The sequence below is a fragment of the Scardinius erythrophthalmus genome (assembly GCF_964197995.2).
Source record: "Scardinius erythrophthalmus genome assembly, chromosome: 6".
NCBI lineage: Eukaryota > Metazoa > Chordata > Actinopteri > Cypriniformes > Leuciscidae > Scardinius > Scardinius erythrophthalmus.
The window spans coordinates 28,598,052-28,620,276 of NC_138226.1; the positions used below are offsets into that span (position 1 = coordinate 28,598,052).

Sequence of the window (22,225 nt, forward strand, 5' to 3'; positions counted from 1 at the left end):
ATGAGGGTCAAATTGACCCACGAGGGAAGGATTTGCTACTTTTTTTTATTTCAACCGCAAAACTAGAATCCATTATTTATTTATTTATTTTTTGTGAATTTGTGGTTCAAGTGCGACAAAAGTCCTTGGACTCCTCTGATGAACACCCAATTTCTAACATTTTCTAAATGACCCGTGGAAAGGATGAGGGTTAATTTCGAATGAAGTCACCTGCCATCTTGCAAGTTATTCTGTCGTATTTATCCCCAAAGCTGGTCACACGCATACATAATGCATCAAACATGCTTTTACATCATACAGTGTATGCACACACACAGTCTCACACACTTTTGCAGCATGACTTCAATATTGAATCTGAAATATAGTGCCTGGAACTATGTGTGTGTGTGTGTGTGTAAAGCAAGCAGTAGCACAGTAACAGAATTAAAAAGACAAGTAAACAATTTTCGATAAATATTTCTGTATATCTGTGTGCAGGCAGTGACTAATGAACACACTGCTGAGTGTGTGAATGTGAGATGTTAGCATATGTTTGGCACAGGAGGCAGGAGCAGAGCTGATGGATGCAGCCATCTTTAAGATGTGACCTACATATTTCAGTATTCTCTTTGAGTTCCTCTCAAGTCATGGATGTGTGTTTGTATCCCTACAGACCCACATTGTGAGCCAGCTGTTGAAGCACAAAGCAGATCCAACTCTACTGAACTGCAACCAGGACAAGCCCTCAGGTACAAAGACACATTCAATGTGGTCGACCAATACAAAGTTTTCAGTCACTGATGTTGATATCTAGGGGGAGCTTGGTATAGATTACATCCTTTTCCGTTCAAATTCTCATTGCTGGAAGGTGTCTGTCTGTAGAGCATAATTATTATTAAATGATTATTCAAGGATTATAATATTTTTAAGTGTACAAGTCAACAGTTACTGTAAAACAAAATGAATATAAGGCTGTTGTATGTTTATCTTGCAATCATGAGAATTATATTTTTTTTGCATAATTTTTATGAGAATTGGCGAGAAAATGTGCTACAGTCATGTTAATAATACAAAAAAGGTCCTAATAAGGGCTTAATTTTCCTTAAGCATATTGTAATTTATCTCTTTTTACTTAATTTTTCTTATTTTTATTTTTTATTTGGTAAGACTCAATATTGCTGCTTTAGATTTTTCACCTAGTGTGGGGTCAGCAAGATTTCTTTAATTCTTTTAACAAATTATTACTTTTATTTATCAAGTATCCAAGGATAGCAAAAGTGACGAAGGCATTTAAAATGTAAAAAAAAAAAAAAAAAAAAAATGCTGTTTTTTTTTTGTTTTGTTTTTTTATTTATTTATTTTTAATTTATCGATGAAACCTAAAAAAATTATCACGGTTTCCACAAAAAAAATATTAATCTGCATAACTGATTTTAACATTGGTAATAAAATGAAATGTTTCTTGAGCAGCAAATCAGAATATCAGAATGATTTCTGAAGGATCATGTGACACTGAAGACTGGAGTAATGAGGCTGAAAATTCAGCTTTACCATCACAGGAATAAATTACGTTTTAAAAGATTTAAATATAAAATAGTTTTTGTTAAATTGTAACAATATTTCACATGATTATTATTCAATAAAATGAATGCAGCCTTGGTGAGCATAAGATAGTTCTTTCTACTGGTAGTGTACTTGACAAATGCAGTCCCAGACTGCATTGTGTTCCCTTCACTCATGTAGTGTGCGCATTTGTGAGTTAAAAAGTGCAAGGCATTGAGAAGCAGGAACAAAAAAACTAATATTTTTCTCCCCGTGTCTGCTCAAGTTGCTGTCTCATATATAATTTTTGGCTTCTTTTTCACGGCCTGTACAAATCAGTGTAAAAGACGACTACAAACTCCATGATGTTTGATGGCATATTGTCAAGAATCAAGTCTTTGTGTGAGAGTGTATTTGGGACACAACGGAAGTCGTGATACTGTGAGTTGCAGCAGGCTTCAGTTTTGGAGAGCAAATAACATTTAACTCGTATAACAAAAATATATTCCATTCACTAGTCATGCGCTGTCTGATATGCGGCTTTTTTTACTTAAGAAAAAAAAATAAGAAGTATTTTTTTTTTTATAAACCATCGGTTTGTTATATTGGTCGTTCATGTTATAGCCGATATGCTGATGGTTGTGAATTGGTCAAAAATCGTAAAAAAAAAAACGATACATTGGTACATCTCTTTTAGCTTTATTTCACCTTGAAAGTCACTCAAACAAAAATTATGATTTCTTGAATTTCTTTTGGGTCATCATCAAGTTTAGCACCAGGACTAAATGGATTCATTTATTTATTATTTCCATCAGTAAGTTCATCTATCAAGTTGGTAAAGATTATTGAAGTATGACCTGGACATGACCTAAGTTTAGACATTTTTACAAAACATTGTCTCAAAGAAAAAATGTAATTTTTATATATATATAATTTTTATATATAATATAATGCCTGTATATTTTACAACTTATAACTATATTATGTTATTGATATAATGTTAATATATCAATCAACTACTATTTAAATTTAAAATGTATTGATAATACAGGTGGTAAAATTAAAAAAAGTATATATAAGTATATATAAAAGTATATAATATATTAGGGCTGTCAAAACATTAATCGCATCCAAAATAAAAGTTTGTGTTTAAACATATGTGTGTGTACTGTGTATAATTAAATTTGTATATATAAATACACACACATGCTTGTATATATTTAAGAAAAATGTGTAATTTATATATAAAAAAATATATTTATATATAATATAAATTATATATAAATATATACAGTATATGTATATGCAAATATTTCTTATATATATACATGCATGTATGTGTATTTATATATACAAAATATTTATACACAGTACACACACATATATTATGTAAACACAAACTTTTTTTTTGAATACGATTAATCGCGATTAATCTTTTGACAGCCCTAATATATATATATATATATATATATATATATAAAATGTATATATATAAAAAAAAAAAAAAAAAAATATATATATATATATATATATATATATATATATATATATATATATATATATATATATATATTTATATATATATATATATATATTTATATATATATATATATTTTTTTTTTATATATATATACATTTTATATATATATATATATATATATATATATATATATATATATATATTTTTTTTTATATATATATATATATATGCTGATGCCAAAACATTTGAGCGATAGTGTTACTAAACCTTATATCTTCAAAGAAGTGTCTTATATTTCTTGCTAATTTTTTTACTGTCTTAGTTCTTACAGTTCATTCCCTTTTAAATAATTTCAGAGCAAAAGTGTATATAAATGTTGAGATATATTTAATATATAATATGAATATTTTTCCTATTGCCCCATCCATAGTATGTGGAGGATATTAAATCTACCAGATATTACTGTGTATGTAGTAAGTTTCTGTTTTTTTTTTTTACACAGAAGCCAAAGTTGTCAGGGATTTGTTACACACTTGCTCTTCCTCTCTAGAGCTTTCTGTCGGGTGTGCATAATTCATAGCCGGGTAGATTCACTCAGTTCTGTCCGCTACTCTGCTGATGTCTGTGAAACTGTTTCCACTAGCCTGTGGCTCAGGTTCTTAATATCACAACTACTGTCACGACTCATTTAAGCCAAGAGTTTCAAAGGGAAATATAATTAAAAACAAGATTTTTTTTATTATTTTTTTAAAATTATGTATTGTAACAGTCACACTTCAAAGTTCCCTCCCCAATCCACACAGATCATTTATGAAAACTTGCCTGCAAAAACAGGTTATTGAGAAACAACATGTTAAATCACTGTCTATGTTTACATATCAAAATTGATTTCACTTGGCGTCGAGTTACATTGAGTGATACTTATTTCACATTTTACGGTTACTGTACATTTTTTCCCCAGTAACCTGGTAGTCAAACCCTTGATCTTGGAATTGCTAGGGATATGCTCACTGTAAAAAAAAAAATATATATATAAATATATAAAAAAATAAAAATAATAGTGTATATATACAGGTATTACGGGATGGAATATTGCTGCCTGTATATTTTACAACTTATAACTATATTATGTTATTGATATAATGTTAATATATCAATCAACTACTATTTAAATTTAAAATGTATTGATAATACAGGTGGTAAAATTAAAAAAAGCCCACGATGGATATGAGTTCATTGTAAGTTGCCTGTCCATAAAACACGGCCAATACTCACATACAGATGGTGCACATGGTCATAACAACCACAAAACCCCATCAGGGTAACACACAGCACTAACATAATGCTGTAAACATTAATTAATTAATTAATTGATATTCTTCTAATGATAACACTGTGCTAGATGTTTTGTTTTGTGAAGGGTGGCCATTGTTAGGGAGCCTTTAAGCGGTTTATGATCACTGTGATAGTGGTTTTCACTTAGTACAAGTGACTAAAATATGTTTTTATGTATGGAATTGGCAAATTTGTAGTTTTGATATCTTAGATATGGTCATTGGGGTATTTTTGATATGGGGTATTACGCAGACTTGACAACCCTTTAAATGTACTGTTTTCTTATTAGTATGCCTTTAGGACTACTATGCAATAACCCTGTTTGCTTGTGAAATTAAATGCAGCACTGTTTTTGTTTTGAGGAACCTCAGAGGAAAAAAATATGTTATCAAGAATAAAATAATTTGCCAATGGGATAAGAAAAATAAACGTATTGCAAGAAGCACGTTTCCCTGAAAAGTCTTGGTATCTTATGCAATTTTGCTTCAAGTATCTTGAGGATGTTTAGAGTTATTTATTTTGTACTGGAAAACAACAAACTTATTGATTATGATCTCACTCTTTCAGTGTGCTACTTGGCTTGCAAGACAGAGACTCGTGCGCCTCGTACTAAACCTCCAGCAAGGTGTTAGATCAGTCTTTCCCCAACGCTCCGCATCTCAGACTCTAATCAATAGCTCATTCTAAGACCCCGGCTTAACTCAAGGATGTCTGGGATGAAACGCAGAGCCAAAGTGAATCCTTTCTTTTCACTTAAAGTCTCTTTAGAGAGCAGTGGTATATATCTGACTTTCTGAGAGAATGTGTGTGATTTGGAGGATTGTCCTTTTGGGTGTCACTCTCTTTCTCTTCAGAAAGACAAAAGGCTGGTCCCTTATCCTCTCTTAGGGTTTCTTTTAGGAGGGAAGGATTGTCTGTCTCTCCGTCCCCCCCAATCAGAGCACAGATGGATCAATCTGCAGCAGGGCTCAATGCCCGTCACAAAACGGACAGATCCATGCGAGAGACAGCAGGGGGTGAGACATACAGAGGGAATGAGGGAGAACATTGATTGGATCCCAGGGGAAATCATGGCTCAAAATGACATAATAAATGCCATCTTTAGTCACTAATAATTGTCAGATTTTGAAAAGATTAAACTGTCTGCCTTCTCCTTCAAAAGGAATAGCTCACCCAAAAAGGAATGTTTAAATAACGTTGCCTTTCCAAACCAATATTGCCTTTTTCTTATTTTGAAGATTTTTACTTTATTTAAAGATAAAATAAGTCTCTTTGAAATCAACTTCATCTATATTTGGCTTACATCAGCTCTTCTGTTACAGTCACTTCTGACTTCCAGTAAGATGATTTATACATTGACCCACTGCGACTTTGTTTTTTTTGTTTTTTTCAGACGTCGCTGCTACTGAGCAGATTGCAGATATGCTGATGAGAGCAGAGGAATTCTGGGTACAGAGACAGACAGACCCCTCGGTCCCGTCTCCACAATCAGAAGAGCACTGCACAGAGGTCAACCAGGACAACAACCTGCCTGTAAAAAAACTGTATGTATAGTAGTTATTTACAGACTTTATTCTTGATTCAGTGAATGTTTGGCCAGTCCATGGACTGTAGATTTTAGAGAATCCAGACGACATCAAGAAATGACTTGCAAAAGACAAAAAATGTCCCTGTATGAGTACATGTGTTTTATATTTATAACATGAAATAGTTAGGCAATATTAAAATCTCCTCAAAAATTTGTACAGCTGCAAATGTGATTGATTTTATACAAAAGTTCAATAAACGATGTTAATATGAAGTGACTTTTATTTTAGGGACAATATTGCTTCATTTTGCAAGCAAAAATAGCTTCAAACAAAGCCACAGCGAAACCATTGTGCATCTCTGATCAACACACAGTGGTGTTTTGTTACTAAATGAATCTGAGTTTTTGAACGAATCAGTTGAGTTAATGATTCAATGACTTATTCATAAAGTCACGTGCTTATTACCTGAATAAATCAGCCATTTTGAATGAATCGGTTGAATTATTTAATTACTTGTTAAAACCAGCTACTGGTGGTTTTAAATTAATATTTTAAGTACTTTTTTAAAATAATTCTATATTTCTAAATGTTATATTCAAAACATTCATCTCATATCATTATTTATGCAATTAAGGTATAAATGCATTCATGTCACCTCTGAGCTGCATTAAACAGTCGGTATATACAACTAAATGCCACTTCAGATGCAGCAAAGATGGATTTTTATATATATAAAAATATATATAAAGTCAATTTGTTTCTCCCTTCCTTCAGAGCTACTATGGCTCTACCCATCTCTAGAAGGGACAGTTTGTTGGAGAAGGAGGCCATGTTCAGGGACTCAGGAGGAGCTCTGACTCAGCAGCCTTCACTTGATAACGGGCTGGATGGACCGTATCCCAGCACTGCAGGAAAACTGGAACAGGTCAGAGGAGAGATGAGAACTATCTGGGGAAAATTGTATTCTAAAGAATGTGTATAAAAAAGTCATAGGTTTTAAAGCATAGCTTCAATGCATAGCCACACTAATTTACAGTATAAAACTGAACCGATCCCATACATTCCACTTGCACAGAGCAATTGTATTCTGTTCTGGTCTTGCACATTCAGAGTAATTTGTCTTTTTTCTAAAGGGTAATAAAGAGAAATGAGTAACATCTAATACACTTAGATCCTGTCTCACCAAGGAGGTTTTGGATCAATGCATTGAGAAAGTCCTGCCTCGCTATCGGTGTGCAGTGAGTAGAATCAGTCATAGTTTGGATGTAGAGAGCATTAGTAATCTATCCCACTGCACACTCTGACCCTACACACCCTTGACCTCTGATAAAACAGAGGAAAGCGGTTCCATTACTCTCAGGCATGCAGTGCTGTGTGAGCTGAAAGTTGAGTGTATGGGTGTGTATTAGGAAGCAGAAAGAACCACTTCTTTTACCATTTTATTGATAAGACAACACGACATGTAATCACAATGCATTTACACTATCGTTCAAAGTTCTTTTTTTTATTGAAAGAAATAACTTTTATTCAGAAATGGTGCGTTAAATTGTTCAAAAAACAAACAAACAATACAAACATTCATAATATCATGGAATCCTGAAGAAATGTATTAAGCAGCACAACTGTTTTTAACATTGATAATAATAAGAAATGTTACTTGAGCAGCAAAATTAGAATGATTTCTGAAGAATCAAGTGACACTGAAGACTGAAGTAATGATGCTGAAAATTCAGCTTTGCCGTCAGAGAAATACATTTCTTTTTGAAATATATTAAAATGGAAAATGTTTATTATGCGTGATTACACATTTCGACTGTATTGCAGCCTTGGTGAGCATAATAGTCTAAAAAAATTGAACTATTAACTATCACTTTTGCCTCAAACTGCTAATTACTGCTTATTAATAGTTAGAAAGGTAGTTGTTAAATTTAGGGGTTGGTTAGGATTAGGAATGTAGAATATGGTCATGCAGAATAAGGCATTAATATGTGCTTTAGAAGTACTAATAAACAGCGGATATTATAGTAATTTGCATGCTAAAAAGCAACTTGTTAATAGTAAGAATTGTTACCTATTTTTGTAATAACGTGCCCTTTATAGTCATGCACAATAAAACCAGGGGCTTTTATTAAAATATAGTTCACCTAATAGTTTGCCCAAAGATAAACATTAACTATGTACGTTTCTTGTATGATTCCAAATCCAAATGCTGTTATCGTGTATCTGTGGAACACAAATGGAGATTTTATTTATTATTCTTTTTTTTTTTTTATGTATATGATAATGTGTTTCAGGTTAAACTGATGCCTCCTGCCCCTAATGATGACCTTGCATCCCTCAGCGAGCTCACGGACAGCAGCCTGCTCTACGAGATGCAGAAGCGCTTCGCCAACGACCAGATATATGTATGTAAATATACAAACACATATACTATAATTGGGCTTTTGTTTTGCCTTTGGTTTTCCAACCCTTAGTCTAGCCCCTCCAGCAAGAGCCCTCCATTCTCTGTTTTAACCCACTCTGAGGGAGGCGACATCCGGATTCTGGCCTCTATCATGCACTCTTTCACCAAGCCATCCGGTCCAGTGTGCCTCTCGCACACTCATTGCTGCTGGATCTCTTGTCTTGTGGTCTTGGAGAGCGGCCAAGGCCTCTGTTTGTAGTGTGGCCAGGGACTGGTGTTTGGATGGCAGCCCTCTAGGTCTCACTGTATTCAGGCCAAAGACTTGAGCCAGCCCTGGGGAGATGAAAAGACATTGACTCTCTGTTAACGGCTGCTGTCGTTACTGCTACTATTACTGCCATGACTGTTGCTGCTATAAATCTTGGCCTCTGACGTTTACTACATGTCTTGATGCTACTGTAATCCTACAATGGTACTAACTCATTCGCATACTGTATATGCGATTAAAAAAATATACGTTAAAAAAAGTATGTTTAGTGTGTAGTATTAATGTAATCCGGATGTTAGGACTGACAACATTCGCCATGCTGTCATTATCATGTGACCTACCAGCTTCAGTTACATCACTTCACCTCCATTCACAAATCTTCTTTTATGAATACTGTGAATTCGGACTTACTACTTGACTCGCATACTGTTTTTCGCCTATTATAAAGTATGGAGGTAGGCATATTCGGATGCAGTGAATCAGTTTCCTTTCAATTACTGCCACCATGGATACTGCCAATTGCATTACTACTATTAATATTAAACGGGCCATATTCTACGTTTTACATTTCTTTCTTCAAACACTGGTGATTTAGATTTATGAGCATTTGCTACTTTTTTTTTTTTTTTTTTTTTTTTTTTTTTTTACTCTTAGGGGCCTATCATACACCCGGCGCAATGTTTTTTTTTTTTTTTTTTTGCTTTTTTTTTTTTTTGCTAGTCCTGCGCCTAGTTGTTTAAATAACAAATACATTTGCGTCCAGTTGTGCGCGCATGGGTGTGCTGGTCTGAAAACAAGGTGTGTTCAGGCGCATTGTTGGCGCGTTGCTATTTTGAGGCAAATGAAATAGACTGCACCATTGACCAACTGAAACCTGGTCTAAAGTCAATAGTATTAGTATTATTTTTTTGTTATTTAAAGGAGCAGACAAACATGCCAAATATAAAAAATAAAATGATTACAATGTAAAATATTATTTTTGTGTATATAAATATATGGTTGAATCCGGCTTGTCCCATAGATGGTCTGCTTGCACGCTTTAACATCATGCACGAGCAGATCCGTATTCACACTGGAGATGCGTTCAGTCTTTCCACTATCAAATTCCGTCATGTAAATACATTAGCAATCCGCCATGGTGCGAGCGCAACTGGCTTTTAAAGGGAATGGGAGATGAGACTCTGAATGGTTTATTGCATGTTACGCCCAAAACACACCCATTACTCATTAAGAGAATAGGGACAACCCTTTTAGACCATGCGCTGGGTGCGCCGACCATTTTTCCCGTAGTTAAACTAGCAAAAGTGGATTCAGACACGCCCTAAGTGAACTTGCGCTTTAGACCATGTGCTTAGATCGTTAAAATAGGGCCCTTAGGATTGAGTTTGTGTTTTTCATGATGTACCTTTACCTAGTTTACAGTACATGTTTGCACGGTACATTACTTTTGTTTTTCTTTTCAAAAGAGCAATTCTCAGCGTGAACAACTCAGTAGAGCATCCATTCTTACAGTCGCACGCATATACACCCTCTCTTCATGTGGCATGACTTGTTCTGTCCTAAAGGAGAGTTTTCTTTTCTTCTGAATCAATCAGAACACAATTAAAGGAATAAATCCATCTCTATATTCATCCCCCACCTCAACTTGGATCGTTCAAACAGGCCTGCGGTCCGTAATGCCTGGCAGTCGACTACACACTGTGCTCCTTCATGACCGGAGCCAAATCTGTGCTTAATGGCCACTGCTATTCCCACACTTTTCAATGGGGCATAATGAAGTCTCCCTACTGATACGGAGGGAGAGAGCAGAGATGGGGCCTTTTGTGTTACACTGTAATGGGGTCTAATGATGTCTGTCATTACTGCAATGATGGATCGAGATGGTGATGGTTACTGATCGTTTAGGATGAGATGGAAAGAGTGAGAGATGCCAGACATGCACTTTGTAAGAGGAAATTGATCCATGTTTCCCTCAGCAGATGAGAAGTCCTGTCTGATGTTGCTTATTTAGTTCATTCACCTCTAGATGTTGATACAAGCTTCTCTAATATGGACTAGTATACCTCCACACCAACAAAGGATTCTCTATGCTCTCACTTTTTCTGAGTCTTGTCATAGCAAATAGGTTGGACGTGTTCACGATCCTCTGAGAAAGAGCCCAAGTATGCCAGTATTCTTCAGATGTTTTGTGAAACTAAGACTAAAAGGTAATTGACCTTCAGGTTGCTCTTGAGAGCTCACTAGACTATACAGCAGCAACCTGGCCCTCTATTCCCAGGAGGCATTGCTGTGGTGTTGGTGATAAGTCTTGTTATTGAGTATTCTGACCAGGAGCAAGGATTGAGGCTGGTGACCCTGATGAGAGGTAACTTAGCTGTTGGCCTGTACTGAAACCCTTGGGACTCATGAGTGCCATCATAACCGCTGGATACAATTTAGATTGTTTTGTTTTTCTGTTGTGTTAAAGGGTGAGTTTATCTGAAATAGGTGATGCCATTGACATGGAAGAACTACATAAGTACACTACCATTCAAATGTTTTTGGAAGCAGTCTCTTATTCTTACCAAAGGCTGCATTTATTTGATCAGAAATGCAGTAAAAACCGTAATATTGTGAAATATTATTACCATTTTAAAATATCTGAATACATTTTATTCCTGATGGCAAAGCTGAATATTCAGCATCATTACTCCAGCCTTCAGTGTCACATGATCCTTCAGAAACCATTGTAATATGCTGATTTAGCACTCAAGAAACATTTTTTATTATTATCAGTGTTGAAAACAGTTGTGTTGCTTAAAGTTTTTTGTGGAAAACGTGACACTTTTTTCAAGATGAATTGGTCAATGAAAAGTTCAGAAGTACAGCATTTATTAAAAACAATATTTTTCAATATTTTAAATGACTTTACTGTCACTTTTGATCAATTTAATGCATCTTTGCTGAATAAAAGTACCTTAAAAAAACAATAAGAACAAGATCCTTCAAATGTTGATGGACTCTCCTCTTCAGTTTTCTATAGGGTTCAGGTCAGGGGACGGGGATGGCCATGGCAGAACCTTCATTTTGTGCTCAGTGACACATTTGCATGTTGATGTTTATTTTGGATCATTGTCCTGATGGAAGATCCAACCACGGCCCGTTATAAGATTTCTAGCAGGTTGTGATTTTTTTTTTTTTTTATCTGTTGATATTTGATAGAATTCATGATGTCTTGTGTCTGAACAAGATGTCCTGGACCTCCAGCAGAAAAATAGGCCCTCAACATTAAAGATAAAGCTGTATATTTAACCATGCATGCTTGCATGCACCAAATGCATCAGGTGGGTTTACTGCCAAAAAGCTATTTTTTAGTTTCATCTGACCGTAGAACCCGTTCCGTGGAGTTTAGTCTTTCTGACCCCAAGACTAATTTCATTTTTTCACAAATCTCAAGCCATGATTCTTGTCGAGTCTTAAGCCACTCAAATTATATTCCTCGCCATGCATTAAGCCAATATAGTCACACGTCATCATCCAGGCAGATTCATAACATCTCCGGTTTAATTGCAACGTCTTAATTATTGCCCTGATGGTGGAAATGGAAATGTTCAATGCTTTAGTTATTTTCTTACAGTCACTTTCATGTAGCTATACAAGCTTTCGCTGCACATCAGAACTGTAATCTTTGTTTTTACCTATTGTGATGAATGATATTTACCAAGGGTGCCAATAATTTTGACCACCACTGCATATTACTAGCTACTAAGTGGCTCAGACAATTATCTTTCAAAGATTTTATGTTGTTGATCTTACAGTCTCTCTCAAAAACAGTGATTAGTTCTTCCTCAAAAGCTCTCATTTCATCAACCCAGCAAACGTAACAACATTTCGAAGGAGACTGGTGTTCCCCGACTCCCAGAAGTTGCGTAGCACCAACCAGTTTCAAATTGAAACTACTAATTTCAGGCAGTTCTTGTCATTATTTGTGTGCAATATGATGGAATGTCACTGTTTACATGATAACTCAAATTCTCTGTATTTTCAGACGTACATTGGACACATTCTTCTCCTCATTAACCCTTACAAGGACCTGCCCATCTACTCTAATCTCGTAAGTAAAGACAAGTGTGTGTTTTTATTTTTTTAATGAAATCAATATTCAATTCATCAGCAGTATGATTTAGAATGTGCATCTGTATATCTGGCCTTTTTGATTTGTTCTCTAGTTCACACACTAAACGCAGCGCTACACATCTAGTTCAAACAGGACTTGATCTTCTGATAAATTATTCATGTCCTTCCTGACAGTGATAGCCTACTCAACATACAGCACCCACTTCCTGTGCCCTCTTCATCTACCCATCAGATCTTCTCCCCTCCTTCCTCTATTTATTTCTGTATATTCCTCGATATTGTTAGAGGTTCTCAAGTTCTCAAGCTCGACTGCCGTCTCCTCAGATACAGCTGGCTGTCCACAGAAAGACAGAGTTGATGAGAACACACTCATCAGGGACACACAGCATGTGCTGCCCACCGCTAAGAAAAATAAAAGATGACAAGATGACCATCTGTCCGGCGTAACGCTTTATTGGCACGTGAAGGGGAGCAGAGGAGTAGATAGAACACGCACACACACTTTATAAATGATATGCAGTGGGTCCACTGGGGCGTCTGTCCCCTGTTGGCCCCCTGCATCAGAGACTCATTTCAGGCATGATTTGTCCTGTGTGTCCCCCAGATTGGGGCTCAGAGGCAGAATGACGCATTGAAAGAGAAGGACATATAGCATCATCTGTGATGGCCTCAGACCACCATCATGCTCAGGTTACATCACCTGACCCCCTTTCTCACATACTTTAATCCAGGGTCTGTATATCAATCTCTGTCCTTCAGTGCACAGCCTCCGTCTTGTCCCTTCAAACTGTCCAAGTGATACTGTATGGCTAATTTTCAATACATTCCAATCACTTCGGTCTAAAATCCAAACTATACTGACTAAACTAAAATATTATTAAATATATATTTTTAACTAACTTTTAACTAGAATAAAATGTTAGATTCAATTTCAATTTGTGTTTAATGTTTGTTTTGGTGTTTGTTTTGTTTAGGGTTTTTTTGTTTTGTTTGGGGGGGTGGTCCTTTTTTTTGTTTTGATGTTTTTTTTTTTTTTTTGCTTTTTATGTTTTGGTTTGATTTTGTTTTGTTTTGTTTTGTTTTGTTTTGTTTTGTTTTGTTTTGTTTTGTTTTGTTTTGTTTTGTTGAGTGTGTGTGTGTGTGTGTGTGTGTGTGTGTGTCTGTTGTTTTGTCCATGCACAGGATTGTGGGTTATCATAAGCAAAAAGTGAAATGTTCATCTAATGTATGCTGCCTTCTAAAACCAGATGAAGGAATTTCACAGCAGTAGACTGACTTTGTCTATGGGGCTGTTTACACCTGGCCACTTCATGCATTTTCTCAGATCGGACAGCTATCTGATTTATCAAAACGATTCCATTTACACCTGGTCACATAAATGTGTTTTTGCAAAACGGATTTAAATCCGATCTTCAATTCCCGCACTATATGCAGATTTAATGGAGTGCACGTCACCGAAAGCAACAGATATGAGCTGCATTTTATTGATCATCAGCTAAAATTTCTAAATCAAAGACCGCAATTACATATAGCCTATAACACCCTCTCACACATTTATATTTTTAGCATTTTTGGGAGGAGTACAGTTTACATACTGTATGTGGTTTCAACAACCAGATGCTTTTACACTTGTCCAGTTTTGTCTGGAATGCGGCCCAGACCACCTCCTGAAGTGGTTTGAGCGATCGGATTCAAATCCGTCTCGAATGCGTTTCGGAGGGCATTTACACCTGGTCTTTTCACGATCGGATAGCTATCCGATCTGAGAAAACGCATGAAGTGGTCAGGTGTAAACAGCCCCTGTGGCAATAGCCTTCTGCACATATGGATGTGGTGTTCATACATTTGGTCAATTTTTTACCTCAGTGTACTGCCTTTTAAGGCTGCAATTTCCATGATTCATACACAGCCTGCAACTCTCTCTTCCTCTCTCCTTCCTGTGCCCTTGTGTGTACAATATGTGTGTGTTGTGTCTCAGTGGTAAAGGGTCATGTTTTTACTCAATTCATATTGCTTTATTGGCATGACATATTTGGGTACATATTGCCAAAGCATTGCACAAAGCACAAATAAACAAACAAACAAGAAACATATATACTCTGTCTCTCTCACTCTCTCAATCTGCAGTGTCGCAGTGTGTGTGTGTGTGTGTGTAAGTGAAATTCGCATCAAAGCCGTTTAGCTGTCACCATGATGCTCAGCGTCTTGTTTTGAATTGCCTGGACCAAAGGATCAAGTTTCTGTGCTGTGGCTATAAATGTTTAAATAAATGCAAGTAAGAAAAGACCAATCACAATTCAGTATTCATGTTGTAGATGTAAGAATAAAGACTAGTCAGAATTTCATAAGCAAATATCACAATGATGTAATTACTTTTGGTCGCATTTAGAATTTCTTAACTTACATTTCTACGTTTCTTAACTTACAAAAGGCAATAGAAGATAGCAAACCTAAGACGAAGACCTGAAATTGTCTACAAAATAAAGTTTTAAATGTCTAAAGAGTGTTTAAAGAGTCTTTACGTTAAGCACCTCCGGCTTAATTAACTGCAGGAGTTTAATGCTTAAAGGTTTAGTACTAATCCAGACCAGAGTGTTTGAAGAATCGCAATACTAACAAGCACAGGTCATGGGAAATTAGCAGAGTTATGTAAATGTGTAATGCTTATCTCTCTCTCTCTGTCTCTCTCTCTCTCTCTCTCTCTCTCTCTCAGGTCAGTCAGTTGTATCTGAGCTCCAGTGGTCGTCTGTGTTCCTCTCTCCCGCCTCATATCTTCTCTTCAGCTGAGCGCGCTTATCACATGATGCTGCAGGAGCGACGCCCACAGTGTTTCATCATCAGGTGCCGCCCACTGACAAGCATAACACTGCTACATCTGTCATTCATTCTTCACCTTTTCATGTCTTACTTGCACAATAAAAAAAATACAGTGAGGAAAATAAGTATTTGAACACCCTGCTATTTTGCAAGTTCTCCCACTTGGAAATCATGGAGGGGTCTGAAATTGTCATCGTAGGTGCATGTCCACTGTGAGAGACATAATCTAAAAAAAAAAAATCCAGAAATCACAATATATGATTTTTTAAATATTTATTTGTATGATATAGCTGCAAATAAGTATTTGAACACATGTCTATCAGCTAGAATTCTGACCCTCAAAGACCTGTTAGTCTGCCTTTAAAATGTCTACCTCCACTCCATTTATTATCCTAAATTAGATGCACCTGTTTGAGGTCGTTAGCTGCATAAAGACACCTGTCCACCCCATACAATCAGTAAGAATCCAACTACTAACATGACCAAGACCAAAGAGCTGTCCAAAGACACTAGAGACAAAATTGTACACCTCCACAAGGCTGGAAAGGGCTACGGGGAAATTGTCAAGCAGCTTGGTGAAAAAAGGTCCACTGTTGGAGCAATCATTAGAAAATGGAAGAAGCTAAACATGACTGTTAATCTCCCTCGGACTGGGGCTCCATGCAAGATCTCACCTCGTGGGGTCTCAATGATCCTAAGAAAGGTGAGAAATCAGCCCAGAACTACACAGGAGGAGCTGGTCAATGACCTGAAAAGAGCTGGGACCACCGTTTCCAAGGTTACTGTTGGTAATACACTAAGACGTCATGGTTTGAAATCATGCATGGCACGGAAGGTTTCCCTGCTTAAACCAGCACATGTCAAGGCCGTCTTAAGTTTGCCAATGACCATTTGGATGATCCAGAGGAGTCATGGGAGAAAGTCATGTGGTCAGATGAGACCAAAATAGAACTTTTTGTTCATAATTCCACTAAACGTGTTTGGAGGAAGAAGAATGATGAGTACCATCCCAAGAACACCATCCCTACTGTGAAGCATGGGGGTGGTAGCATCATGCTTTGGGGGTGTTTTTCTGCACATGGGACAGGGCGACTGCACTGTATTAAGGAGAGGATGACCGGGGCCATGTATTGCAAGATTTTGGGGAACAACCTCCTTCCCTCAGTTAGAGCATTGAAGATGGGTTGAGGCTGGGTCTTCCAACATGACAATGACCCCGAGCACACAGCCAGGATAACCAAGGAGTGGCTCTGTAAGAAGCATATCAAGGTTCTGGCGTGGCCTAGCCAGTCTCCAGACCTAAACCCAATAGAGAATCTTTGGAGGGAGCTCAAACTCTGTGTTTCTCAGCGACAGCCCAGAAACCTGACTGATCTAGAGAAGATCTGTGTGGAGGAGTGGGCCAAAATCCCTCCTGCAGTGTGTGCAAACCTGGTGAAAAACTATAGGAAATGTTTGACCTCTGTAATTGCAAACAAAGGCTACTATACCAAATATAAACATTGATTTTCTCAGGTGTTCAAATACTTATTTGCAGCTGTATCATACAAATAAATAGTTAAAAAATCATACATTGTGATTTCTGGATTTTTTTTTAGATTATGTCTCTCACAGTGGACATGCACCTACGATGACAATTTCAGACCCCTCCATGATTTCTAAGTGGGAGAACTTGCAAAATAGCAGGGTGTTCAAATACTTATTTTCCTCACTGTATATATTATATTATATTATATTATATTATATTATATTATATTATATTATATTATATTATATTATATTATATTATATTATATTATATTATATTATATTATATTATATTATATTATTAATTAACCTGAAAGTTTTCTTTAAAACACATATAAAAAGTAAAAAAAAGTCTTTCATCAATAGGATGGTGGCAATTTCCCCTTCGAGGTGGATGCAATATTACGCTCTAAATAACAAAGACTGACAAAATGCATGTCCTCAAACTGTTGTCCAGTGTAAATAAAGGTGCATAGAAATGATCTGAATGAGGGGATAATTATGACCGCCGCTAGTGTAGCTAGCGAAAGCGGTCATATAGGGATTGTCAAAGTTTTTTTTTTTTTTTTTTTTTGTCACCTTACTGAATTTTTCGTCAACGATACCAGGGACACCGAAGCACCGGGGAACATGAAATTTGGTGGGCATGTAGCCCCACTACACTTCTACGGAAAAATTTCGTTTGGTCCCCGGGGGCCACTCCCCCCCCGCGCTGGGCCCCCCCAAACCCAAAAAAGTGCAGTTTTTCCTAAATAACTACCTGAACCGTGGCACCGAGGATGAAGAAATTTTTATGGTATGTTGGTCTACTAGACTTTTACGGAAAAATTTCGTTTGGTCCCCGGGGGCCACTTCCCCCCCCTGCGCTGGGGCCCCCGTAAATTTTTCGTCAACGATACCAGGGACACCGAAACACCGGGGAACATGAAATTTGGTGGGCATGTAGCCCCACTAGACTTCTACGGAAACATTTCGTTTGGTCCCCGGGGGCCACTCCCAACCCCCTCCCCCCTCCCCCGCGCTGGGCCCCCCCAAACCCCAAAAAATGCAGTTTTTCTGGTATGTTGCTCTTAAGGGCCCACATCAACCTAGCCCATAATCACTCATTTGTGATTTGCGCCCCTCCCATAAAAAATGAAAATGCAATATTATTCTGCTTTAATCGCCCCTATCTTCAGTGGAGATGTTCAGAACTGCACCATATTTCATGTGTATGATTAACTTGACATCCTCTGGGGGTATCCTCTGCTAAGTTTTGTAGAATTTCATCCATGGGGGGGTATAAAATAAATTCATTTACGTGCACATTTAGTGACTGTACACTCATCGGCCTGTAGATGGTGCTGTTGAGCGAAGGGTTGCTGGTTTAGGATGATACTGTCACACACACACATGCAGGAATACAAACAAACGCAAGCATGCACACACACTGACATCCACACGCACAGACACACACCCATACACACACATACAAATCCACATGCACAGACACACACACACAAACACACACGCGCACACATGTACGCACACATACATAAACGCACACACACACACACACACACACACACACACACACACACACAGACACACACAGACACACACACACACACACACACACACACACACACACACACACACACACACACACACAGACAGACATGCACATACTATTACTTTTTTTTAGGTATATACATAAACACGCAATACAGCCAAATTACTCCACGTCATTTATTTTTGTGGAAAGCCAGTGCAGGCCTGAGCGGCGGTCATATTTTGTACCGTGATGCGGTACATCTAGTTTGAAGTTATAAACTTTATAAAAGCTTTATCAGGTATTAATATTAATGAGGTGACCTAACATTCACCAATTGATTGTCACTGATTAGCTGAAAAGCAGGTAAGTGAAGACAAATATAATATAATATAATATAATATAATATAATATAATATAATATAATATAATATAATATAATATAATATAATATAATATAATATAATTGCTGGGCAGCGATTAATCGCATCCAAAATAAAAGTTTGTGTTTACATAATATGTGTGTGTGTACTGTGTATAATTATTTTGTATATATAACGTACACACATATGCATGTATATATTTAAGGTATGTATGTATGTATGTATGGTATGCATGTATGCATGCATGCATGCAAATATATACAGTGTATATTCATGCAAATATATACAGTGTATATACATGGAAATATTTTACACAAAATAATTTATATACATAATTTATATTATATATAAATGTTTTATATATAAAACACATTTATCTTAAATATATACATGCATGTGTGTATATATTTATACAAAAATATATATACACAAAATAATGATACACAGCTCACACAAACTTTTATTTTGGATGCGATTAATCGTGATTAATCGTTGCCCAGCATAATATAATATAATATAATATAATCATTTTTTTGGTTGAAGTTGTGGTAATTCATATGCATTTATATATAAATGCATATGAATTACATATATACATATTTATTAATAACTTTTTATTTAAAAGTATACCAAAAAAAAAAAAAAAAAAAAAAAAAAATGAAAAAAAAAGGAAATGTATTGGTCAAAAGGTGTGGGAACCCTGTAACCGTAAAAGATGTCCAGATGTTTGGCCAGATGCTACCAAATGCATTCCACGGGACATTTTCTACCTTCTGTCATTTATGCACCAGCTTGTATTTTAAAATAGAGCTCTGCAGCTCAGTAAGTGATCCCGTTCTGGCAAAGAGGTCCAAATGAGGTCGCATTAGAAATGCCTTCCCTCATTTTGGTATAGCGACTACATCGCCCGAGAGGCTCTCGCTAAACGCTGTCACGGAGACAAATGTGCCGGGGACGGTGTAAATCCAAACCTGTTAAAAGCTCTCAGGGAGATTAATGGATGAAGTGGCAGTGGTGTAGCCTGCACTCTGTCCTGCTTTGCACTCCGGTCATCTCTGATTACAATTAAATCCTGTTTCACATTCTGATGCTTCTCCGCTGGCCCAATCCTGGGTTTCACTGAGCCAGAGAGGATCTGACAGCTACTTTAATGCCCTCTCTGCGTGGGCTATCCATCACACCGACACACACACACACCGACACACACACACACACACACACACACACACACACACACACACACACACACACACGCACACGCACACTCGTCCCGCAGGTGAGGGCCATGCTCTAGTGACTACAGAACCGGGGAAACAAAAGTGCTGGAATGCTGGTTCAAGAGGCTCACGAGCACACACACAAACACCTACTCGCAACTGGCTCAGGAATGCACTGCGCCCTTGAGTTCAATTACAACCCAGAATAGATTTCCCAAAAAGAAATGAAAAAATGTGAAGAAAAGGCATCAGACCCTCCAGAAAATGATTAGTGGGAGGCCGAATGACCTTTTAAAACCATCTGCTCAGACTGTTCTCTTCCATTCACCCTCTCTCGCGGGTGTCTGGAAGGATCCCGGCTCTTTACGCCGCATGTGGAGACGGTAGTTATCACTGCGAGTTCCTTGACTGTGCTTTATGGCTCGTTTTAAGAGGTCGTAACATTGAACGTATGTAATTAATAAAGTTGCTGTACATTTAAGAATATGAAGTGGGATGTACTGCAGTAACGAGACAAGATTTACACCTACCAAAGCCCTTGTTAGTAGCTGAGCCTTGGTGTTGATTAACACCCTGTAAACATACTGCTGAAAAATAAAATCCAAAAATATATTATATATATATATATATATATATATATATATATATATATATATATATATATATATATATATATATATATATATATATATATATATATATATATATATATATATATCCTGCATAGTGCACATCATTCACAGTTTTGAAAAAGCTGTTGTAGCTCATTAGCTCTTTCCTGAAATCCGCTGCCTACCTAGACAGCAATATGGCATCATACAGTAAATGTGCATCTGATGCAAAGGCTGTTTCACAAGGTTATGCATGTCTTATTGAGAATAAAACAATCATTTGACCAACTCTGGGCAGATTAATATAAGATTTAGCAAGAAATATCAACTATAAAAGTACTTAATTCTTAAAGGGGTGGTAAAACACCTTTTTTCAATTTAAAAATTCACATTATTTTTCACATTTTTAACCATTATTCTAGACTGTTCTGTCCCTCCTTGTAAAAACAGTTGGATGATTTCCGGGTTCTATGAAGCCCCCCTCCTCAAAAATACGCAATGGGATTGGTTAGCTGGCCCAGTGTGTTGTGATTCGCTAACCGCCAAGTGCACGTTGTTCGGAAACGCCACGCCCCTTACCTTTACTGGTAGTTTGTGCTTCGGTGTATTATAAACAATGGCGTCAATATTGCCATACCAATTTGAGCCCGGATCAGACCCAGAGAATGTTAGTGGAGAGGATCGAGCAGAACCTGTTCAAGAACGGCTGAACGTTTCAGAATGTTTTTTTTTTTTTTTTGACTGCAGATCTATTGTCATCGCTACTGACTATATTGCACTTTTGTTACTTTTGTATTTTTAGAACAATTGTAGCCAGATATCTGTCGCCAGAACTATTAACCCAATACGAACACTAAAAAATTGGCTTTACAACAGTAGCCAAATCAAACACACAACCATGTTTAGCATGCCTGTAGATAAACAAGCATGTAGATAAACAATACATAAAAGCTATAATCAAAGAATAATTTACACTGATCACATAAACGACAACAACTACAAACATTCCAAGTTTGCTGCGCTGGTGATATTAAACAGAAGTTTGTATGTGTTTGTCGGATAAGTATGAATTAGCATTTAACAAACTGGTTTGTGGAGCCAAACAGCGTTGTCCTTCGTTTACTTCCTACAATGTACAATTAACAATACAAACTATTACAGGAAAACACATCAACAAAAAAATCATACTTGCAGGTTGTGGCTCGTAAACAACCAACAGCTTCTGTTTTTTAAAGATGGAACTGCTCCATCTTTCAGAACAAGCCATTGTGCGAATCCTGCATTGAACTCGCGTAGATTGAGGAAGCTTTTCTCCGGAAAATGTGCAGCACAGAGAGCGACATTTGGATAAAAATTATGAGAGACTGAGTTAAAAATAAATTGCATGAATCCAATTTGTTCAAGACTGAACAAATTGGACCTGCAATCTGGGTGAAAATAACAGCGTTTCGACGGCATGGCGGCAACGACACTCCTACTACCGCAA

At 36.8% G+C, this 22,225-nt stretch overlaps 1 protein-coding gene across 8 annotated transcripts in view; it reads left to right on the forward strand.

The window, feature by feature from the left end:
* The window catches only part of myo16 (myosin XVI), a 259,231-nt gene that overhangs the window by 122,406 nt on the left and 114,600 nt on the right, over positions 1-22,225 (forward strand). For all 8 annotated transcript variants that reach the window (XM_081368813.1, XM_081368814.1, XM_081368815.1 and 5 more), the window contains 6 exons: positions 653-728; positions 5,730-5,880; positions 6,640-6,790; positions 8,160-8,270; positions 12,565-12,630; positions 15,367-15,494. In XM_081368813.1, the coding sequence (XP_081224939.1) occupies positions 653-728; positions 5,730-5,880; positions 6,640-6,790; positions 8,160-8,270; positions 12,565-12,630; positions 15,367-15,494 (683 nt within the window). The remainder of the gene's footprint in view (positions 1-652; positions 729-5,729; positions 5,881-6,639; positions 6,791-8,159; positions 8,271-12,564; positions 12,631-15,366; positions 15,495-22,225) is intronic.